Source organism: Nesoenas mayeri (genome assembly GCF_963082525.1).
Source record: "Nesoenas mayeri genome assembly, chromosome: 2".
Classification (NCBI taxonomy): domain Eukaryota; kingdom Metazoa; phylum Chordata; class Aves; order Columbiformes; family Columbidae; genus Nesoenas; species Nesoenas mayeri.
This window is the reverse complement of record NC_137543.1, coordinates 85,660,922-85,682,124: the sequence shown is the minus strand read 5'-3', so window position 1 is coordinate 85,682,124 and position 21,203 is coordinate 85,660,922. Positions and strand designations below refer to the sequence as shown.

The 21,203-nt window shown below is 33.9% G+C and overlaps 1 protein-coding gene across 1 annotated transcript in view; it reads right to left on the bottom strand.

Moving 5' to 3' along the window:
- The window catches only part of CDH9 (cadherin 9), a gene marked incomplete at its 5' end in the record, with an annotated part of 68,403 nt that overhangs the window by 21,764 nt on the left and 25,436 nt on the right, over positions 1–21,203 (bottom strand). Inside the window, 2 exons of the mRNA XM_080339414.1 lie at positions 37–204; positions 2,508–2,627. Coding sequence (XP_080195540.1) covers positions 37–204; positions 2,508–2,627 — 288 coding nt within the window. The remainder of the gene's footprint in view (positions 1–36; positions 205–2,507; positions 2,628–21,203) is intronic.

Genomic DNA, 21,203 nt, shown 5'->3' with positions numbered 1-21,203 from the left:
AGTTGGAAAACAAGAGAACAAGTAGATGATTTGTACTCTGAGGGAAGCGAGGCGGATTGTTGTTGACATCAGTCAGCGTGATGTTCACAGTGGTAGTCCCTGATAGTCCTCCCATCTGGCCTCCCATGTCTTTTGCCTGGATGACCACTTGATACTGTTCCCTGTTTTCTCTCCTCATGTCTGGTAAAGCAGTCTTGATTATGCCTTGGAAAAGAGAAAAAAAAGAGAGATAGAGAGGTGAAAGAGAAGAAGCACCACTCACTCTAATCTCAGAGTTTTTAAATGGATTCATGTAAGATATACTGTGCAGATGTTAATCCATAAGTACCAAAACAAGATATATAGTGATAAGCCTTTCAATCTGTGGCTGATTTAATGTAATTTAAGAAGAAAAGATAAATAAATGTTAACAGAGATATTATTCATTGTTTGCAATGTGCTAAATCAATTTAATTATTCTTTCAATGACAAAAATACAAATGTATTTCTTGAATTTATTAAATTTTCCAGCTACCATCTCCAGTTATTATTTTAATGCATTATGCAATCTCCAGCCCAGGTGAGGTTCTGATATTATAGCACAAGGCTGAGCTCTCACATGCCCTGGTTTCATTACCTTACACTGTAACAGATCACAGATTTCAATGCCCAGTGTTGGTCACTGTAAGTCAGCTAGGGATATAGCTAATAAAAGAATTGGACAAGACTGTAAAATTAGTGTTGGAAAATATTTTTTGAGTGTCTAATCTCAGGAATTTTATAAATGGAAATTAAATGTCTTAGACTATTGGACAGCACAAAAAAAAAAAAAAAAGGACCTCAGGTGGCAAAATTGAAAATCCCATGGCCTGAACAAAGAAGCAACTTGAGTCCTTCTGGGATACAAGTCCAAAAGACCTTTCCATTAAAGTGGACACACTAATGTTTTCTTCCATGTTGGATTTTGGTTTGTTTTGCTTTTATTTTGTTTGTTTGAGGTTTTCTGTTTGTTGGTTTGTTTGGGTTTTTTTGTATTTAGAAGGGAGGAGGCTTTGCAAGGCTCAAGTGATGAGAGCTTTATTTTTTGAAGTGGGAGAATTTAAATACAGCATCATTTTTTATTGAAGGATTCACACCCCTGCCTTTCCTTTCTTAGAAGAAGAATCTCATTACAAGCTTGGTATGGAACCTCCCCTATTAAACAAAAGAAAAAAGCAGCTCTGGAAAACTCCTCCTTCTAGAAAGAAAGTGAAACAAAGAAAAGAACCTCAATAGTCTAGTGTTTATGGCATTTACCAGGATCCAGGATTACCAGGTTCTGATTACCATACCTAGGTTTGTTAATATATGCAACATTAAAAAGCAAATTGGATAAAAATGAAAGATAATCCCAGAACCAAGGATGAGATCTCAGGTCTCCCACAAACTGCTTATCTGCCTAACCATGTATTGCCATCAGTTTAATGACCGTGTGGTACTGGTCCTTTTTCCTTGCTCATGCCTGGTAAAGATATTTTGTGTAAGGGGTTGTAGAAAAGAGAAAAAGGAGTAGGATAGGAAAAGGTGGACAAACCCCAAACTCTTTAATCCTAGGCAAAACCATTATGCTGTCTTTTAAAAATATAGCCATGTGACCCTTATTGACCTTTTGATATAATGCCCTTGCTGTATTTGAAAAATAAATTGTTTCAAAAGGAAATTAGCCATCATTTGATCATGCTCAATGGATCAGGAACTTCAGGGATTCTGGGCAAAATTGCACTTAAATTCTGGATTCTCAAACCAGAACAACGTTGATAACATGCAGGAATGAGCTAATGCAAAGTCTTATGTGAATTAGGAAAAGGTATCTGGATGTTTCATTTTGAACCCAAATTTTGGATTATAGATATCCAAAGTTCACACAAGTTTTCCTTCTTTGTGTCTGTCTCTTATCTGATATCTTGCATAACAGTGAGAAAGGCTTTCATTCGTGTTTTACTTCTTAAAATATGAATGCTTCTTGCTTCAATTCTAAGAGCTGTTGGAATCAGAATATAGTTTCAAAATGCAGCTTGAGTTAAAAATTTTCAATGGTCAAGACTCTATCACAAACTTTTAGAAATAATTAATTTACCTCTGAGGTTATACTTCTTTTTTTAATTATAAAATAAGCTTTAATACTTTCAGGACTCTTTGGACCCTTTACAATATTCTACACCCTTTCTGAACTGTTGACTTTTATAGTTAGCAGTTGTCTTCCAGAAATCTAATTCATACCAAGTAAAGCAGTAATTCTTTTAAATACTATTATTTTAAGGAAAACAAAACAAAACAAAAACAAAAACAAACCCAAAAGCAACAAAAAACCCACTAGAACACATACTGTTATTGTGACTCCAGTTTCCATTTAGAAAAAGTGTATCAGATTCATATCACGTTATGTGATCCCATAGGCCTGTTCCAATACGTAAATGCAAGTGAAAAGCTTCTTGACCCCTGCCTCCTGTATCTGTCATTGCAAAAAGTAAGACTGATGAATTACTAACCTGTTTCTGGATCCACTGAGAAATACGGCTGTCCCTGGAGGATGCTGTACACCACTTTGGCACTGTTTCCGTAGTTGGCATCATCAGCATCTGTAGCTGTCACTTGAATAACAGATGTACCTAAATGGGTACCAAACTAGGAATCAACCAATTAAGTTTTTAAGAAGGCACTTACTTCTTGTAAACCACAGACAGTGGTTTCAGTATTGAATTCAGTAAAATATTGAACAGCATTCAGTGGACAAATCCAGTGTTATCCTAGCCAAGCAAACAGTAAAATGAACTTTCATCTTTCTCATAACTAAAGTGAAAATCGTCATCACTTAAGTTTCATTCTTCAGTTGAACATGAGTAATCACATAGGGACTGACATGTCTTTGAAAACCAACACAGCATTAGGGTTTTTTGGTGATCAAACAGTTTTGAAGATTGTTCTCTGATAAATAACATGTTCTCAGTTGAAACTGTTCACTTAAAAGGTAGGTAGCTGCTGTGTAAAAAGTATCACAATGATTCATAAGTTTGGCTTTATTGATAAGTTAACCTAAAGCGAATTTTCCCAAACTAATTTTCTGCTTACATGACAACTTCCAAATATCTGAAGTCAGACTGAATTCAAAATTTTGCCTCATCCTAAGTAAATTTTAGGATGCTTTTAAAAATTAGCTTGGTTTTGCAATAAGAAATTCTGGAGGCTTTTTCTCTCTATCCAAATTATCCATATATTTGACAAATAATTGCCATTATATGATAACCACATTTTTTTCAGAATTCACTTATTTTGCATGAAAAATTGTTCATCCATGTCCTATGATCACAGGGAGGCTAGTATAGGCTATATGGGATTAAGACCACTGTGAGCCAATACATTTGGTATAATTTATGGATTAGGAGCAGATGAAAACTTCTGTAAAGACTTTCTTACAATATATTAATATATAAAAGGACAAAACTGTTCCTCACAAGATTTTATTTCCAAGCAATTTTCAAGATGTCAGGATACATTTTGGTAACACAATCTAGAGCGGACAAATGTTTGGATAAATGCAGGCAGTCCAATAGCTAGAAGCATAAATGTCCTTAACACCTTGCCAAGGGCAGAAGGTTGACTGAGAAGAAGCTCTTTATCCTGTTTTCAACTGGGTATTTTTTATGTATCTCTCCTTACTGAAGAAGAAGAAGAAGGTCTAGTGAGCACTTTCCAATTAAGTGATACCAATTCCTATTCCCTTTTTTTTCTTTACCCTCAGCCTCCCCAGTTTGAAGTTCACACAGATAACTTGCAGTGAAGTATCTGTCTTGACTACACATTTAGCAGATGCTCATTTACCTGTGACTAACGGAATTGCAGTGAATTATTTCTGCTGTTGCTCATCAGCACATATGAGGGACTGGGGAAAATAGAAATCCAGAGTAATCAAAACAGATTTATGAAACCACAATATTATCAGGTCCTATTAGATGCATCTATTTTCTCATAGTACATAATACTGTTTTATAGGTAATAGTTTTACCTATATAATAGTAACAATAACCACTATTTCAGGTTATCTGAAGAGCATGACAAGAGGGGAGGGATAATTCTTTCTCTGTAACAAACTAGGAGAACAAAGTTTTTAAAAAAGATTTGTCACAATTCATCAAACTCTAAAGAGGATTTCTGCCATCAGTTATCTAGATTACTTCTTCTCTGGTTAAACATTTAGAGGTTATCTGTATGCCAAACTGATCTGTAAAGGTAATTCTGAATAAGTCAATATTTAAGGACAGTTTTTTACTAATAGTGTCTAGCAGAACTTCTCATCTAGACAAAAAAATAAAGACAGGTTTTTCAGGAAATGTAAAGTTCCATAAGTCCTACCTGCTTTCAGAAAATAAAATAAGTTAAATCCCATGCCTTCTCAAAACTAATAAGGAGAGTCAATATCACTTGCTAGTCTATAAAAATATAAAAATCATCAGTAGAATCATATGCTTATACTGTGTGCCACTGTAGCATCTAGAAGTTAAGAATAATGGGAAATTTATATGTCCATTCAACCCTCCCCTCATAAAAGCCCAAAATTTCTTCATCAGGAAAACTTATTACTGTGGCCTCCTGATCTAGACATTGTCTTGGTAGTGACACAGAAGTTTGAGTATGGTCATAACTGAATGCACATTAACTTTCTTTTTCCTAACATAGTGTTTTCATTTAAAAAAAAAAAAAAAAAAAAGCAAAAAACAAAAAGCTAAAGCCTGTTTAGAGATTGTGTGTGGGGACTTGGGGGTTGTTTTAGATTTTTTTGGGTTTTTGTGTGTTTTTTTGTTTGTTTGTTTTTGTTTGTGTGTTGTTTGTTTGTTTTGTTTTATTTTTTTTAAGAAGAACATTTCAGAGTTTGGGGCAGTCTTTGGGGAATTTCTGTCTTTGTCCCATTGAAATATGTATCTTTGTTTCCTGAGGCTCAAGTGCTATATAATTATAGTTGCTGAAGAGAGTACAGAAGCTGTAACTCTACAGAAACTTTGGAGGTCACTATCAGATAATTCAAATGGATCTTATATAGAATAAGATTTCATTATATTTTGCAAAATATCAATATTTCCTTTTATTTTTTGAATTCTGTAGAATGGTGAAAAAAATAGTGCTATAACAGCTGTTGCTTCCTAGTAAACTAATAGTACAATTGTGAAAAACATCTTACAAAAGTATATCCTCAGAAAATTTGTGGTCAGCATGCAATTCACTTTTTTCCATGCCAACAATCTGCTGTGTCATAAAGGAGAATCCCTGTGGGTTACAGGCAACGTTTGTGTAGCTTTTTTTTTACTGAGAAAGAAACTTCTCTTAGCTTTTGGGGTCCAAAATTAAACAGTAATGGCAGTGAAATAAAGGAACTCAGCCCTAGTCATGAAGTAATTAGTGAGGAGGCAAAACCAGTTTGAAGCAATTTAGTTAAAGACAACCATGCCTTATCCCCACCCCCACCTGAATGCTACTCACAGAATGTGGATGTATTTATTAATTTGTTTATTTATAGTCTAAATTACCTCACAAGCAGCCTTTTCCCAACATTTGTCAGCAGAAGTCAGCATGATTTAAAATATGAATCAGGATGTTAAGTTAGAAATTAGAAGCTTTCTGAGATATTCCACAGCTGCCAACATGAACAGGAATGGAGGAGTGAAGCAGAGCCTGAGAAGAATTGTTGGGGGGAGAAGGTGTTAGTTTTTTCTTTGTTTCTCACCATCCAACTCCATATTTAATGAGCAACAAATAAATTTTCCCAAATCAAGTCTGTTTTTGCCCCGATGGTAATTGGTAAGTTATCTCCCTGTCTTTATTCCAGTCCATGAGCTTTTCTATATTATTTTCTCCCCCTGCAGTGTTGAGGAAGACAAGGAAGTGAGCATCTGGGTGGGTCTCTGGCAGCCAGTCAAGATCAAACTCACCACACAAGCAAACTGCTGTGAAAGATGACAGAGAAGATGCAAGAATGACTACAATAGCAATCTGAGGAGTAATAACATCACTTTTCTGCAAAACAAAGTGAACTTCAACCCAATCCTACCCAGCAAGACTATTCCATTCCAGGATGGGAACTAAATCTCAGAGTTTTCAAGAAGTATGCCCGCCCTTCCTTCTTTCCTTCCTTCCTTCCTTCCTTCCTTCCTTCCTTCCTTCCTTCCTTCCAGTAGTGTCTTTGCACATGTGTGTTTACGTGTGCACATGTATGCAGGTATGTACATGCAAAAATATAGAATCCATGAAGGAAAACTGAATTAGAGAGGGCATCACTCCATATCTAGGACAGTGTAACTCAGTGTCAGAATTGAGTCCCATTGACACAGATTTCCAGAAATCATGAAGGCAAAAAAAAAATAAATTGTGAAATAACATTTGAAATGAGAATGCGTTTCTGAAATGTATTTAAAATGCTTTAATTCTGTTTGTTTGTTTGTTTTTACTATGCAGTCTTTGAAAGAGTCCCTTTGTTATAATTACATTTCCTAGCATGATACCAGAGTGGATTGCTAAGCTGCCATAAATAGCCTGCAAGAGAATTGCTGTAGTGCAAAAGAGGTCTTCTACTAGATCAGACAGGCATACATTTTGTCATCTTTTCATGTAAGATAATAGTCTTTAGCATTTAACTCTTGCTCCTACTTCATTTCTTTGGCTGACATGAATTAGAACAGCTTCTGCCAGTCAGATGAACATATCTGTGTTTATTTGAGAATGTTATTTTTGCTGATAACTTTTTCTGTAATCTTAATTTTGAGCAGTAATCTCCAGCCTGGGTGAAGAAAATGAGAAGATTATGTTGTTAGTGTAGTATATTTCAAGATTCCACAATAAACACTGGATCAAAAAATGACAGAGAGTGATTTAAATATAATTCAGATCCATGATGTTTCTTTTCCAAAGGGAAATCTGTAACTTCAAAATGCATTCTCATTTTTTATACAAGTAGGATTTCAGATCAATTCAAACTTTCAATTTTAAGAAAAAAAAAAAAAAAGAGATATTTGATTTGAACTTTAGCCTTCTAATATAAAGTTTTCAAAACACAATCTGGAAATTAAAAAAAAAAATCTGAAAATGCTGAAACAGGATGTTTTGTATGTTAGCAGACAGCTTCCTTTCTAATTTTTCCTAAGTCAACTTCTTTCAAAATTGGCAATTATTGAAAATTTCTCATTTTTACATTTGTGTCTGTGTGTCCTGGTTTTGTTAAAAACAAAAGCAGTTTCTCTTTTGGTGAATTATTCATTTCAGCTAAGTTCTTCTAAGTAACTGCACTTTCCTGCAGTTAGCTGCACATTTTTTCTCAGACACTGTGCTCGGACCTGATAAGATGTTCCATGTAATGCTGAAAGAGCTCATATTTAGATTTATTGCTATAACAACTAAGAGCTCTCATAATATCCCGTAATGGAGAGGGGCATTTTTTCAAGAAGGGGTGGACAGAACAGGTGACTAAAACTGACTGATTATTCCATCCCATAAGTATCATACACCCTACATAAGAAGGAGATCACGAGGGTCTCACTGTCTTCGATCATGGCCAGCATCTAGAGAGGACCCTGCCTGTCTGCCTGCAATCCTACGTCGGAGGCCCTGAAATCTCTGCAACCAGTTTCTGGTTTGCTGTGAAGTCCCTTCCATGACTTCTGTGTGCCTGCCTTACAGCTGCTGGAGCCACGCCAGCTCTGCACACCATGGGAGGGGTTAAACACTACTACCTGGGACATTCAAGATTGGGTTTTGTGTATTTTACATGTTTTTTCTATTTATTAGTAGCATTGGTAAAGCCTTTAAACCGTCCCCAACTTGTGAAATCTCTCTTCCTTATTCCTCCTTATCATCTTTCCTATCAGGAAAGGGTGGGGGAGGGATTAATAGAGAGTATTTGCCACTGTTTATTGTTGCCTTGCATTAACTATGACAGCGTGTGTGTGTGTATCTCTGTTTAAGTGAGAGCTCCATTCAAGGCTATTTCATTTTCAGAAATAGAAGACCAGCTGGGTAAGTGGAGAGGCAGGAAGTACTTTGTCTCCCTAAAGGAGAAGCTGTTGTGCTTTCTTCCTGTTGTCAAGCACAATGGCAATCTGTTGTTCATCAACTTTATTCATGGATGGAAGATTTTAGAAGTGGATTACTTTTACAGGCTAAAAAGATTTGGGAGAGCTCTGGAGAACCTCTGGAGGCAAAGTCAGGAATTTTGTTTGGTTAAAAGCCTAAAGAAGGTAAGTGGACAGATGTTAGCTCAGACAACTTGGCTCTAAAGATTATTTTCATGTGGACATACTATGGAGAAGATCCTGCTAAAGACATGAGTGAAATTTTAAGTGAGCTACAGAAATATCAAGAGGTATTAAATCACTTTTGGGTTTGAGAACAGTTGGAGATAGTTTGAGATAGGCCTCTGTTCTTAGGCAATCAGCTGGAGATATGAACTAGGAGCAGTCATATGGTACTACCCATGCCTAAAATGTTTAGGAACATGTAGAATTGACCAACAAGGATCTCATTACCACATGAGTTGGATTACATCACTTCAGACTGCTTTCTACACAAAGGGCAAGCCTAAATAAGGCTGAGACATAACTCTTATGTTTTGACTGAAAGACAGCTCTACCTAGAAGTCTTCAGGAATACGGAACTGCAAGATGAAGTTTGCTCATTTGTATAGGACCACAATTTAGTGGAGATTTTGCTAAACTTGTTTTTCTTTGATGCAGAAAAGACCAGAAAGTCAGTAGCATGAAAGATTTGTAAGAGTAAAGGAAATGAGTAAAAGCAGAAAAGGAGCAAGTGTCAACAGCTACATAGATAAATAATCCTAGCTAGAAGAAGAATAAATGAGCATGACGGAAGAAAAAAAAAAAAAAAAATATCCAGCTTAGAACAAATAAGGAACCTGAGGAACCAGCCTCAACAAAGAAACAACATGACACTGAAAAATTAAGAAGGAATTTAAAATGTAGTTCAACCATATATATATATGGAGAAGAAATATATAAAAAGGAAAAAAAAAAAAAGAGAGGAGGCAAATGTAGCACAAAACAGAAGATGCAATATTTAATAAATAACATATTATCAAGTTCATGTTTCTTAATAGTCTGACATACAGGTACGAGGAGACAATTTCACTTGAAAATATGCTGTCCCATTTTTTGTGTATATAGTGTCACATAATGGTGAATTGAGAAGTCAGCTGATGTACTGTACCTTTGTTTTGGCGGCCCACTGATCTCCCATCCAGGAATCACAATCTTTGCAGTATTGTGGTGTACATAAACCATGACTGTAATCCCTGCTAATGTGACTAAAAGTACTTTACGAAAGACGCCAGAAAACAAAGCTATTCTGCCTAGTACAACCTTACTTATTCCCTCAGAGCTACTTTTTCTTCTCCATTTCACTCCATACCCATAAAAACAGATGGACCTTGTAACGCATTCCAGAAATATGAGATGCTATTTCTATGGAACTTTACTGTCTAAACAATCCCTTGTATTTTGTAAACATAGTAGGAAAACAATTCTCGTAATTTCTTTTGTGTATTGTGTTTTGATGTCTTGGGGTTTTGCTCAATGCTTCCTTCTCTATGACAAAATGAAGTCACCTTTTTGATTGTATTGTCAGAATTTGTGTTAAAGTAATGATTGTCCCACCAGATAGAAAGATACAATGTGACTAAACTACTCTGTCTTTAATCTGCCTGAAATGCTGTGTAGAGCAGAGGCTTTTGTCAGTGAATATAATATATATGCCATTGTAACATAACATCTGAAATTGAACTGGAAAAGAAAGGCTAAAACTGAACAAAGACTCTAGCCCTTGCCCTCCTGCTGTTCAATATCTTGATACAGTAACTTTAGTTTTCCTTTGGTAGTAATTGTAACTGTGAAGTGCATCAGATATCCTGCATGAGAATTTGAAAAGTGTTATGGATGCAATAACAGGTGGGAAACAGTAAAAAGAATGAGAAATAGTTTGAAGTACCTGTGGCTGAACAACCCTGTGTATGTTTATGCTTTTATGAACCTTTTTTTTCCTCTTCTGACCACAAAGAAAGTCACTTCTGAAACAGCAATGCCGGTGCCATGAAATGGCAGTGAAAAGAGAAAAGAGTAGTCAGATTCTTTCAAGTGTTAATGTTGACTAGCTTTTACATCACATTTCCTAGTGACTAAAGAGGTACAGTATAAAGTGATCTGACATCCATAATAGATGAACTGCAGCTTAGAATTTTTTTCTTTTTTCATTTTGTTCAACGTTCTACATATTTACAATTAGAAAACACTCTTCTTTTAGGCAGAGCAGGTATCTGAAGTCTATGTTCAAAAATAAATTAAAACAAATAATGAAAAGCATGAATCACAAAATTATCCTTAAAATTTGTATTCAAAATAATGATGAAACAGTAGAATGTTTCTGGATCTGGATCTGCTATGCATGTTGTAAGGTTGTTCCAATTGGAATTAGTTGCTAATGAAACCAATATGTTGAAGGAGCACCAAGTAAAGACATAACATGGCAGTTAATTACTTTGGTTACTCTTTCTCTGACCAGAATGCTTTTATGTATGTGGAAATTGGCCAGCTTTATGGAATGTTAGCTGCCATCAGTCACAGGACAGTAAGTCAGCCACAGGAACTCCACCACTTAAAAACCATTCAAGGCTTATTTCCTTATTAAATGCAAGAGCTGGTGATCATGGTCCTTTGCCACATCTTAATTGCCAGGATAGTCCAAAAGAGAGAGAGTGTTTTCAGCTGTTTTTATGATAAACCTGGGAAGAACTTGTTCCCATTGATCCTAATAGAAGTAGTAGTTTGCAAAGACTACAGCATGGTAAACTATTGATTAAAAATCCCAATTCCTAGTCAAAAATTCCAATCAAGCTTGTAGTTCTGTTTATAATTTTTAATTTATAAAATAATGAAATAAACATAGCGAGGTTATTTCTTCACTAATCTCAGGGGCCTTCGTTGTTGTCACACGGCTTTAAGAAGCTTTTTGCTTTGCCGTTGTGTTTTTTCAAATGAAGTTACATGGACTCCTCCATTCAATCTCTAACACAGGGATGTCAAACTCATTTTCACCGGAGGCCACATCAGACTCATGGTTTCCTTCAAAGGGCTGAATGTAATTTTAGGTCTGTACAAATGTAGGAGTAGCGAGGCTGATGTGGCCCCCGGTGAAAATGAGTTTGACACCCCTACTCCAAAGGTTTCACTTTAGAGCAAAAAGGCGAGCTTAAAAGAATCAATTTTCAATAACTGCCACTTTTTTAGGGCTAACATTTGCATTTCTAACATACATGCCTGTACAGTTCTGTATTTTACAATGCAACACAGATAGGTTTATGATTTTTTTATGAACAAAACAAGTTAGCTTTCTGCACCTATTTTTCATTTGCTTTTTTTTTTTTTTTTTTTCCTGAGCTTGGCTTTTGTATCATTTTTATTAGATTTTGGATGGTCTCTTTACTATAAATTTCTATCTATGACTGAGAACTAGAACCTCTTTCTCATTCAGCTGTAACTGGGAAGAGAAACTGAGTCTAAAACAGAGAAAAATTAAACAAATTCCAATGTTATCTTTGTCATGGTCTTTTAAAAAATCACATCAGTTAGAGAACTATTTTTAGACAAAAGCAAAACACTTTTAGATTTTACATGGGTATATATAAGTACATATAAATGTAAGCATATATGTGTGTGCATGTATATAAAGACAACACTCCTAGAATATTAAGTAGGCTTACTCTAGGGACTTTTTGGTTATTATTTCTAAACATTTAATTTATCTTGAAAAGTGTTCAAATGTCTTGACAATAATCTGTCAAATGACATGTTTGTAAATTGGTCACAAGTGCATTGGCTATTGATTGTAAGATTACAGCCACAGTAAATGACATACTGGTGATCTCACTTGGACAAATCTCATTTATTTGAAAACTCCTGGTTGAAAAAGACTAAAGGCATTGGCTTTCTGGCATGAAGTTTTGATGGGAATTTATGGGGTTTTGGCAGCAACTCTGTTGCTTAAGTGCAGGATATCGACACGTGTACATACATCAGTGGACAGCAACTTAGGTTGTTTTGCTTAAATTACCAATTAGGCGTGACCAATATGTGTTTTAAACATGAGGATATCAACAACTTTAATGAAGAATAAAACTAATACTTGCACAGATCATAATCATGTTTGATCTTAGTTTCACTGTGTCACAGATTTATGAAGTTGTAGGAAAAAAGTTATTCCAGAAAGTATTTTGAGTCCTCTAAATAGATAGCAAGTAAGGTAAATGTGAGCATCAGGATTGCCATGATTGTGAAAACTGGCAGATGTGCATTTGGCTAGATATTAAAAAAAAAACAACAAAACAGTGATTGCCATGAGAAATGCTGTAAGCTATCTTGTTCCATGTCCTTAAGTAAAAAATGAGTATCAGTGAGAATAATATAGAGTAGTTTTCCAATAAACAAAACTTAGACAAGATAGTCCAGGACAAGCCTTTTCTTACCTTCATTTTCTTGACTCTGAAGGCTGTGTATGACACAGAAAAATTCTGAAATGACTACATGATTGGCAAGGAGAATTGGTGATGTATAATAGAATTCAAGTTGAATTGTTAATTGTACAAAGAAAATCAGATATGTCTCTATAATTCAACTTCTATGTTGCTAAAAGCTTATTATTAATTCCCATAGCTATTTTCAGCATTTAATTGGAAGAAGTATATTATATTTCTGTAATATATATAAACATAGACATCTATTATATATGCATACACATATACATATATGCATACACATATACATATATATTTGTATGGGCACATTTTAAGTAAGAAATTTACTTATATAACAATACTATATCCATTATGAGCAGACACTCATACTTCTTCCATCTCAGTAGAGAGCCATTTGATGGTCAGTTTAAGGAAGAATAGTGGACTTCTTTTGCAGGAGTAATGTTGCTTTCCTGAGTTTTCTGCTCTTAGGCTGTGGTATGCTGCAGCTAAATCATTTGTAATAGAAGTAGTCCTAATCATTCCGATTCACATGATATAAAGCTTTAATTTCTCAGTAGCTATACTAAAACTGGGGGCTAAGGGTGGAAGTGTATAGATCATGAAATGGACTTCTGTGACAAATTGATGTGTTTGATGAGACTGTTATCTCCTTTGAAGACTGAAAATCATGTCAAAGCATATTTATGTACATTCTATTGTGTGTGACACTTAATAGCATTAATTTATGTTATATTAAGTAAAGAAAAGATGTATTTGCTCTTACACTCAAATATGATCCTTTGTATCTAGTTTACATATTTTGGAAATACTTTGAAGTTATAGAGAAATCTGGTAGAAAAACAACACCACGAACAACAAAACACAAACTACCCTACCTTTGTGCTTTACTTTCAAAATAGACGCATGCTTTACATGATTTAAAAAACATAAACCCAGCATTTTACACTTAGCTGCATAACTTCCAGAACTAAGATCTGTATTCGAAAAGCTGACTTTGCTTTTAAACTGACTGCCATGTTTTAGTTTTAAGAAAGGATACTACACATCTATGCACAGGGTTCTTTGCTAACACCATGTAATCAAGTTACTTGTGTTGTTTCAGGTGTCTGAAAAAAAAATCCTTTTCTTCATTTAAATGATTTATGTGAATGGAATTTCTCAAATGTTGGATCTGTAGTAGTCCGAGGAGACTGGACACACAAATCTAAGTCAGGAATTGTAATTAATTATATATAAGTTAAATCTGTTTGAGAATTGATTATAGGTAGCCATAAAATGCAATTTACAAATTATATTAAGAAGTATTATTTCACTTTTTTTTTTTTATCCTGTTTAATCAAAGTATATCTGAGTTGCTTACCATTAAAGTTAGCACTTTAAGAGCAAGACCTGCCCTTACCATATTACCTCTTCTCACTATTGACTTGCTTATTTTAATGTCTGCCATGTTTTAGTTTTAAGAAAGGATACAACACATGTATGCACCTATTTGACCTTTTCCTTCTGATAAATGTGCAGGTATTCCTAATATTAGTAACGTCAATTAGTACCGGCTATTTCAGTCCTTACTACCAGCAGTTCAAATGCCGTAGGCTCCAATATGGTCACATGAATGTGAGAAGGGGCTCACTGCACCTATTATACTTTCGACTGTCTTAAAAGATGAAAAATTATTTGGTGGCTGGTAGCTGCAAGATCTCATAAGTGAATAAATTACGTGTCTGTAAACTGGCATCATGCATAGGTACTCAGTATTTACTGTGGCTCTGAAAAGAGGTTTCACATGGCTGTGAACTGTAACAACACGTTTATATCAAAGAATGTATAAAGGGTGTAGGTTCATATCAAGAGGTATATATACCAGATGAAGCAACATGGCTGTTCCTTAATATTTCCAGAATGTCAATGAGAGTTTTACTTTTTAGATGTGAAGCCATGAAAGATAAAAAGCTAAAAGGACTGTGGTTTAACATCCTATCTTAAGGACAACATCTCTGACAATGCAGAACATATCCTATTGTACTGCATTGCAGTGTGAGTAAAAGTGCTGATGTAAAGAATTCAGGCCCATTATGCTTTTGTTCAGAGATTATAGTGTTATAGATGAAAATTTACTGAAATAAAAGGAAGGAAAATGGATATATCAAACAATTTTTAGTGTATGATACAGGTATTTTTAAGGCTAATTTCAGGCTCTAATCTAGAAAGTTTCAGACCTCTGGGGTTTTTTTGTTTCTTTCTTTCTTTCTTTTTGTTTTGTTTTGTTTTCAATGTACACAGATAATGGGAAATAATACATGTGTTGTAATAAAGCAGCCAGGCAAAGGGTATTACACTGAATCATTTCAGAGACATATAAAGGGACCACACTTAACACAGCCCAGGCCTGATAATTCCACTAGGCAAAAAAGATTGTCACTCCAAGGGTGCTGTGATGTCTGTTGCTGCAGTAGCTGAACATGTTTCAACATATCTATGGAGTAGAGCTGTTCTACCCTTCTGCTAATTGATGGGAAATTGAGACATATAGGGATGAAATGAATTTGTGGTCACCTTAAGAATTCATTTCCAAAATTTAAAACAACTAATTTACAAAGCCTAAATGCCTCATATAGTGCTTCACAAGTCATCCATCCTGCTTACTAATTGCTGCGTTTGAACTCCTGTCACCTTATTTCTTCCTATGGGAAATAGTTTAGACCAGCATCTCCTAAGGGGTCGGCAGGTGGAGGTTTATGAGAACTTAGAGAAGGCAACAAAGTTAAACAATGAGTTGACAGCAGCTCAGTTCCCACAGGACAGAAATATGGAAATTATTTATATCTTCCTGTGTTTACTGGAAGTGCTAGCTGCCTTTACTTGCTGACAGCAATTCTACAAAACCCCAATTTCTTCCAGCACCAAGAGGGAGTGATCACTCACACAGGGTGAATAGATGGTTCTGGTTTTCCCATTGTGCTGCCTCTGACTTGTTGGTCTTAATAAGGAACCAAACTTCCCCCCTACCTCCCCCCAGAGAAAAAAATAAAGAAAAAAAAGAGAGAAAGGAAGCGAGGCATCCTGTTTAGAAGATATTAGGATTTTGTAGCTGAAGAAAAATGAACACATCACGTGATTTTTTTAGCTGAGGTCAGCTACTGCTATATTAAACCGTCTCTCCTGCTTTTACCTGTTAAACTTTGCATGCTCTTGTAACCTCCCCAGCATCAGCTCTGGCATCTAACTTCATATGACCTGACCCAGGGAACAAAAGAAACAGAAAAATACTATTGACCTTGAACAATCAATTTTTCTGATTCTTTCACTCAAACTTTCTTCTTTTGGGTTTAGAGGGACACTAAGTAAGGTATAAGACAGCACAACTAGGAGCAGAGAGACCAAAAGAAGAAAAAGAGAGCTAATACTTTTGGCTGTAGCTTGAGGTCTGATTCTCTGTAATGTTAAAATTTCAAATTTGTGAATTATTTGAATTCTTCAGAAGCATGGTTTGAATCTTGTTGAGGCTGATTTTTGTCCCTCATTTTTCTGAATGTGCAGTTTCTCTCAGTTCTTTCAAGTGTGACATTAGTACATTCTGATAAACTTTAAAGGAACTATGCTGTTTCTGATGACTTATGAGGAATTTCAAAATTTTATGAACAAGATTTATTTAACTTTCCTTCTTACTTTCATGTATATATAGATAACATATAGATATTATTTTTTTTTTGTGTGATAGCTTATATTATTTTCTTAAGTGTTTATCTTTTATTCAGTTACAAAGAATAAAGTAGTATCACTCATGGGTGAAATGATTTACATAAAAATAAAATGAACAAAATGATGAAATAGAAAAAAAAAAAATATATATATATATATAAATTCAGTGTTTACTTTTAATTTCAAACCTTGTTTTGAATCTTGACCTGAGCTTTACAATGATAATCATGCCAAAATGTTATTGCTAAAACTTAGTTATGTTACTTGTTTGGAACTTAAAAGGAAACTACTGCTTTTCATTTGTATCAGAATGTATGTTGCTTTGTTTCTTGAAATCACATAATTATTTGGGAGTATTTAAACTCATAGATTTTCCTCTGACGATGGTTTAAGTCTGTTTCTTGAAGAGCCAAAACATGTACATGATATAAGATTTTGTTTATCTTACTAAGCACAAATCTCAGGAAAAAAATAGTAGTTATACATGGACATTCAAATTTTACAGAAATCATGTACATTAATCATGAAATAAGGTCTATGTGTGGAGATCCTAACACTTACAAAACAACTAGCTTGAAGTCAGTGGAGCTGTACAAATTAAAAAAATTGTTTATAGTATCAGAGATCTAGCAAGTATGTTCCTTGCAGAGTAAACCTCCTTTTTGCTCCGAAAATGCTACATGTATTATATACATAACTATGCAAATGATGGAATAATTTAAGGAAAAAAAAATCATGATCTAAATAAGATTTCTTTAGTGTTCCAATGATTTTCTTTTTTTTTTTATAACTGGAAATACAAAGTCTTACAGCACCCTCACATACTCTTTTGAAAAAATTCTGCCTTATGCCATATACAAAATATTTATAAAGCATTCTATATATTTTCCTAATAAAAATGTAGTGCAAGCCTATTGTAAATAAAAATGCTATGCATGTGAACAGAATGCATGTGAAAAACTGACAAAGCCCCAAAATGCCCCAAATTTCTTAGAATACTACATTTTTACTTTTAACTGTTTAATAAAAAGAGGTTTTTGCCTTTTTCACTTTGGTGCTTTATTTAAAGAAAGGCATTGAGCTCTCATTTTATGTCTTTATTTTTTGAAAGAAATTTTTATTTTCATTCTAAAAACTTGTATAATAAATAATAAAGAAGATAAATTAAAAGACAATAAGATACTGCATTTAGAAAAGAGAATCTTATGCAGATTCTGACAGTTACAGAAATTTTGAAATTCTTTAGTTATGGTGGCAAATGCAAACAGAAATACAGCAAGTATTCTAGCTACAGGATTTCTGCCACTGTACTTAGTTTCAGTTAAATGAATTTTAATGCTACATTTTAACTGCAGAATGTAAAATATGAAAGTGTGGATAAAATATTTGAAATATATCTTTCTCTTAAAGGTAACTCAATAATTCATTTTAACACAGCATTTATGTTAACTATTAGCAACTGTTAGCATTCTGAAATTTTTCAAGTTAGCAAAATAGTTTCCGTATACTTCTGGTAAAGTCAAGAAAGTAATTTATAGCTTCTTTTATAAGCATCTGAAACCAGGCAAAATATGCAGAGGAGAAAATATAATTATTTCCTGGTGAAATATGGAAGACGAGAGCTGCATCCAATTCATCCTTGACACACATCTGCAGATTAATGCTTACTCACATAAGCAAATCCAGAAATAGAAAATGTGATGGTTACTGTATTTGGTTCAGTTTCTTTTTTTTTTTTTTCTTTTTTTCGTGTTTTTTTTTCTTTTTTTAAATTACCATAAAACATACCTGTTCTTGTAAGAGTTTCCCACACAAAATAACAAACTGTTCTTCAGAAATAAGTGATTATGATTATGTGATGCTGAAAACATGATATAAATAAAACTAATCATCAGAATACAGTCTTGCTTAAATCCAGTAGTAGTTGTTATGCTTACAGATTCTCAAGAGACACTATAGAAATAGTGAACAACAATAATGAAACTTCTAACACAATCATTGTGTAATGGATGCTGCAGTATATACTACTGCTCTACAGACAACAGCACAGTAATAAAAATGATAGCATCAATGCATATTACCCTGTGTGTTTTACTGTGATTTCATCTCTTTTTTTCTCTCTTTTGCTTTGTGTGTACGTATTTTGTATATATTTTTTATTTAGAGTAGCTGTTAAATACAAGACGTGTTTAAGCACCCTGTAATCCTGTATGTCTGAGTTGAAAAGGGACATATCTTTATTTCATATATAATGTCCTTCTATCAAACTTAATTGTTAAACTAAAGAAAAACTCTTCTATTCTGGCTATATTTGCAATAAAAGTATTTTAATGGAAAAAAATATAAATTTTAAATTGAGCCATTTAAAATATGGCCCTCTATGCTTTTACATTATACAAATCTTATCATGTAGAAATTCTGAACCAGGAGGTGCCTTTGGTTAGATCCATAAAATTTAGAAAGCAGCAATTAAGTATGAATAAATTAGTGCTAAATTAAATTAGGCATTATGCCTTCTCTTAATAAGATCAATTCAAAGATTAAAAATACATTGTGAAATACTCATCAGCTACATACTAAAAATGTTTAATGAGAAAAAATGATAGGACTTAATCATTAAAATTAGCAAGGTACAGGAGGATGTAGTAATATTGACCAAGAAGTCAAAAGCAGTTGAACTCCATATGACATCTCATTGCTAACTTTCCTTTTTAAAAATTTCCTAAGAACTTTATTTATATCCTAGAGAAAATTGGTATTCACAATGAGGCATAAGGTTAGTTTTGATTATATTTTATTTGATTGGTTGGTTGGTATGGTTTGGTTTTTTGTGTTTGTTTTGGTTTTATTTTTTTTTTCGTTGGTTGTTTTTTTTTTTTATTTTTTGGTAGGTTTGTTTATTTGGTTGGTTGGTTTTATTTTGCTCGTTTGTTTGTTTTAAGAATCATATTTTACCTGAAAAAATACTTGGCTCATAACTTTTACTCACATAAATCTTGAAGATTAAATGAGTAGGTTTTAAGTATGATGAGGGCCGTACTTTTCCTTCCACATGAAGAGGAAATCAAAAGATTATTCTCAATATGCATACTTTGTATTTAGCTTCTCTGAAGTTTCCTCTTATAGTATTTCTAAAATACAGTCAAATTGGAACAGGTTTTTCTTCAAATCCACCTGCTCTTCATTGTGACCAAGATTGTATCATATAGCTTTGGCATTCCATGAATTTAAAATGTTGAACGTCTTTGGTTCCTTTACGTTCTATATTATGTTTTGATTAACTTTTATGAGTCTGTTTAGCACATTTTTCTCATCTTTTTGAACTATTTTTTAGTGAACCAAGTTGCCTAGTGTGACATAAATCACAGAGGACACTTCCAGTCAATTCTAACACTCTTTAAAAATAAAGCTACAGCAGTTATTATCTTCCGGATCTTTAGTATAGTAGCTGATTTTAATGAGAAATCCCATGTTATTGAGTTTTAGAATCTCTTAAACTCACTTTCTCATTTAATTTTTTAAGGTAATATCACTGTGAGCATTTAGCATGATCGTTTCCATAAAAGCTATCTGAAATGGCACTGCAGACAGCTCACTTCAGTGGTTTTGATTGCTCCAAGTACTAACTTTGCTACATAGTATTTTAGGTATATCCATAATGCTGTTGGAGATACGACTGGATCCCATTTATGCATAGCAAGGTTAATTTATGTATAGCTTAATGGCTTCAGTGCAGATAATACAACATAGGATCAACATAAACTAATGCACAAATTAGTATTCATATTTCCCCTCAGGCTTGGATATGTTGTGCTGAGGAGTCATGTTACATATTCACTGTTCTTACTATCAAACTAGTTAAACATGAGTGAGGTTTGCCTATTGGTACTGAAAATCACACATTCTGTCAGAGGTGTTGACTTATCATTTTCCCTTGTGTGTTTTAGATTTAGTTATTCCAAGAAACAGTCAGTTACACAGTGAGAAATATACAGTATGATGTGTCATTTGAATAACAGAAACACATGCTGCTAGAAACTCTGCTAGTGATGATTCCTCTTCAACATCTCAGTCTTAGTGACATTTTCCTAAGCTTTCATAAATATTTCCTGTCATATTTGTTGAACTTGGCAAACATAATAAATATAATAGTTAACAAAAAAAATATTTTAAGACACAAAATTGGAATAAATTGAAGGATGGGAAGAAACTGAGGTTTTCCCATACATTTTTGACTGACCAGCTTGTCGTGAGGTTAACTGTTGAGGTATAATGAACCTACCTGCATAATTGACAATGTTGTAAATTTGTGATGTTCTGCAATAAACTGTATATTCAGGGAAAAAAAAAATTATATATATTTATATATATATATATTTGGACTACATATCCAGATGAAAGAAAAGCTAGTGGTTGTTCATTAAATCATATCTATTGAACAAAGAATAATTGCAACTGCTTAAATGATGCTTTCATAGTGCATTGGAGATTTTTTAATTGGTATCTTAACCAATGTAGAAAGTAGGAACCAGGAGCTACTTACATAGCCCATTGCCACACAGTATCAGTTTTGAGTTTAATATTTGTTAAACACTCTCTTTTCTTCTTTTCCCTGCATTTTGTTGTATATGCTGCCCCGTGTATATCTGCTGGCTTACATTCATGTAGCTTTCTTTTGTTTAGATATTTCAAGAACTACAGTATCTTCATTCTGTATTTTATGTATTCTCTTGTGTGCTTTATGGGAGGATTTACAAGAGTACCACCTGCTCACCTGTAAGTTGTATTCTACTTATGGCAAGAACTTCATCTTTTCACATACAAGTAATTTTCTCGAGTTAAGGTATTCTTCCTTATCTGGAGAATAAAGGAACTCCAAAAAGGAATATATTAGCATTTTTATGACTGACTTCAGAAGAATAGAATTTCTGCATCTTGGATGGACTGATCTGTATTTGGGTTC